Below are 1,783 nucleotides of genomic sequence, written 5' to 3'. Positions count from 1 at the left end.
ATCAAATAGTATTTGCTTCCAAACAAAGATTTAACACTTATAGGACCCCCAACATCTGAGTGAATCAATTCAAGCTTGTTCTTAGTTCTGTTTTTAGATGCATAAGGATAAGGCTTTCTGGATATTTTTTCCTAATTGACAAACATTGCAGACTCCACTTTTGTTAAATAACTTGGGCAAATTTTAAAGCAAGTGAGAGGAACCTACTTGGCTAGTGAAGTGTAGTTGCAGTGCGCAAGTCTCTTATACCAGAGATTAGCTTTATCCTTATCAGACTGTGTAGCCTACATACAGACTTCTTTCAAGTCTAAAGAGAAACTTTTATTTCTCATTGGAATGGTCATAAGATATTCTCCACAAGGATCAAATATTGTGCATGCCAAGTCGTTGAAAAACAAAACAAATGAGTTCTCTACCATCTGTCCAATGCTCAATAGATTTTGAGTTATATAAAGAACTAAGAGAACTTCAAAAATATATCTAAACCCTGATAGAGATTTTACTATTCTAATACCTTTACCTATTGTATGAAGATAAACTCCATTACCTATTTTTACTCTTGACTTATAATCTTTGTCCAAACTGATAAACTTAGCTTTAGAGGGAGTCATATGGTTAGATCATTCGTTGTCAAGAAGCCATTCATCATTATCAATCTTGCACTGAGAACTAGTTGAAGCCATGAATAGAGGTTTTTTTTTTGCTATTACAACTTTGTTAGTCATTTGTGGAGTTTTTTCTTGAATAGTTGGCTCATTTGTACAAACCTTGTCAACATGACCAAGTTGATTACATATCTTACACTAAGCATCAGGTTTAAACCAACAATTTTCTTCAAGAGCATTCCGTTTTTTTCAAATACACCATAATTCAAGCCATCAAAGACTGTAGGAGGCTGTTGGGCTATATTACATGTTATCATTGTGACAGTGGACTTAACTTGAAAAGAAGGGCTATAGAAGGCCACTAAGAACTCAAGAGAATGAAAAGAAGATTGTCTAAGGTACACGTGCAATAAGAGATGGCAACAAGCATAATTACAAAATACCAGTACAACAAAGCAAAATGCATTCAAATACTTTGACTTGTTGACTTCAAGCAAACATTAGTAACTTAACAGAATCTTCATCCCAAGAATAGAAAGTTAGTTACAATACTTACTGAGCTTTAAGTACAGTATGATTATCCAAATAAGATATGGCCACTGCAGCATGGAAGGCTGCTCCTATGGGAAAAACCTCCTCATCAATAATCAAGTAGGGTGAGTGCAATCGAATGATTGGTTTTTGTGTTTCGTTATTTGTTCCTATCATGAAGAAAGCAGCCGCCATCTTCTTTGAATAGAAACTGAAATCTTCTGCTCCAATAACCATTGGACTGAGGAGTACATTCGATTTCCCAAGCAAAGATTCTCCAACCTTTTTCACATGTTCATACATTGATTCATCATTGACAGTTGGAGGGTAAGGTCTTAGTTTTTCCGCCAGAAAATCTATGGTAGCAATACATCGATGTACTGCCGCTTGAGTCTCGATCACCTGTAAATAGAACGTGTTCACCCGTAAATATTTTGTGCTGAAAAACACATTACTAATTGAATAAACATGTTACAGTTAAGAGTTAAGGCTTGCTTGAAATATTTGAATCACATATTTGATATTTACTAAACAAATTTTACCCAATCTATTTTATGACTTCCTAAGCAAGAAAATTCTTGGGCTCGCCAATCTTAAACAATCCCATAAGAGAGTTTGATAGAAGTTTTATCAGTTTTCCTTTTTCC

The 1,783-nt window shown here is 34.7% G+C and overlaps 1 protein-coding gene across 1 annotated transcript in view; it reads right to left on the bottom strand.

Annotated features, from left to right (window-relative positions):
* Positions 1 to 1,004: 1,004 nt before the first annotated feature.
* Positions 1,005 to 1,783, bottom strand: part of LOC110420725 (IAA-amino acid hydrolase ILR1-like 3) — a 4,444-nt gene continuing 3,665 nt past the window's right edge. The window contains exon 4 of the mRNA XM_021434100.1: positions 1,005 to 1,538. Coding sequence (XP_021289775.1) covers positions 1,158 to 1,538 — 381 coding nt within the window. The 3' untranslated portion in view covers positions 1,005 to 1,157. The remainder of the gene's footprint in view (positions 1,539 to 1,783) is intronic.

This window comes from Theobroma umbraticum, unplaced genomic scaffold, assembly GCF_002168275.2.
Source record: "Theobroma umbraticum cultivar Fairchild unplaced genomic scaffold, ASM216827v3 scaffold_86.0, whole genome shotgun sequence".
Taxonomy (NCBI): domain Eukaryota; kingdom Viridiplantae; phylum Streptophyta; class Magnoliopsida; order Malvales; family Malvaceae; genus Theobroma; species Theobroma umbraticum.
This window is presented reverse-complemented; position numbering and strand designations above follow the sequence as displayed.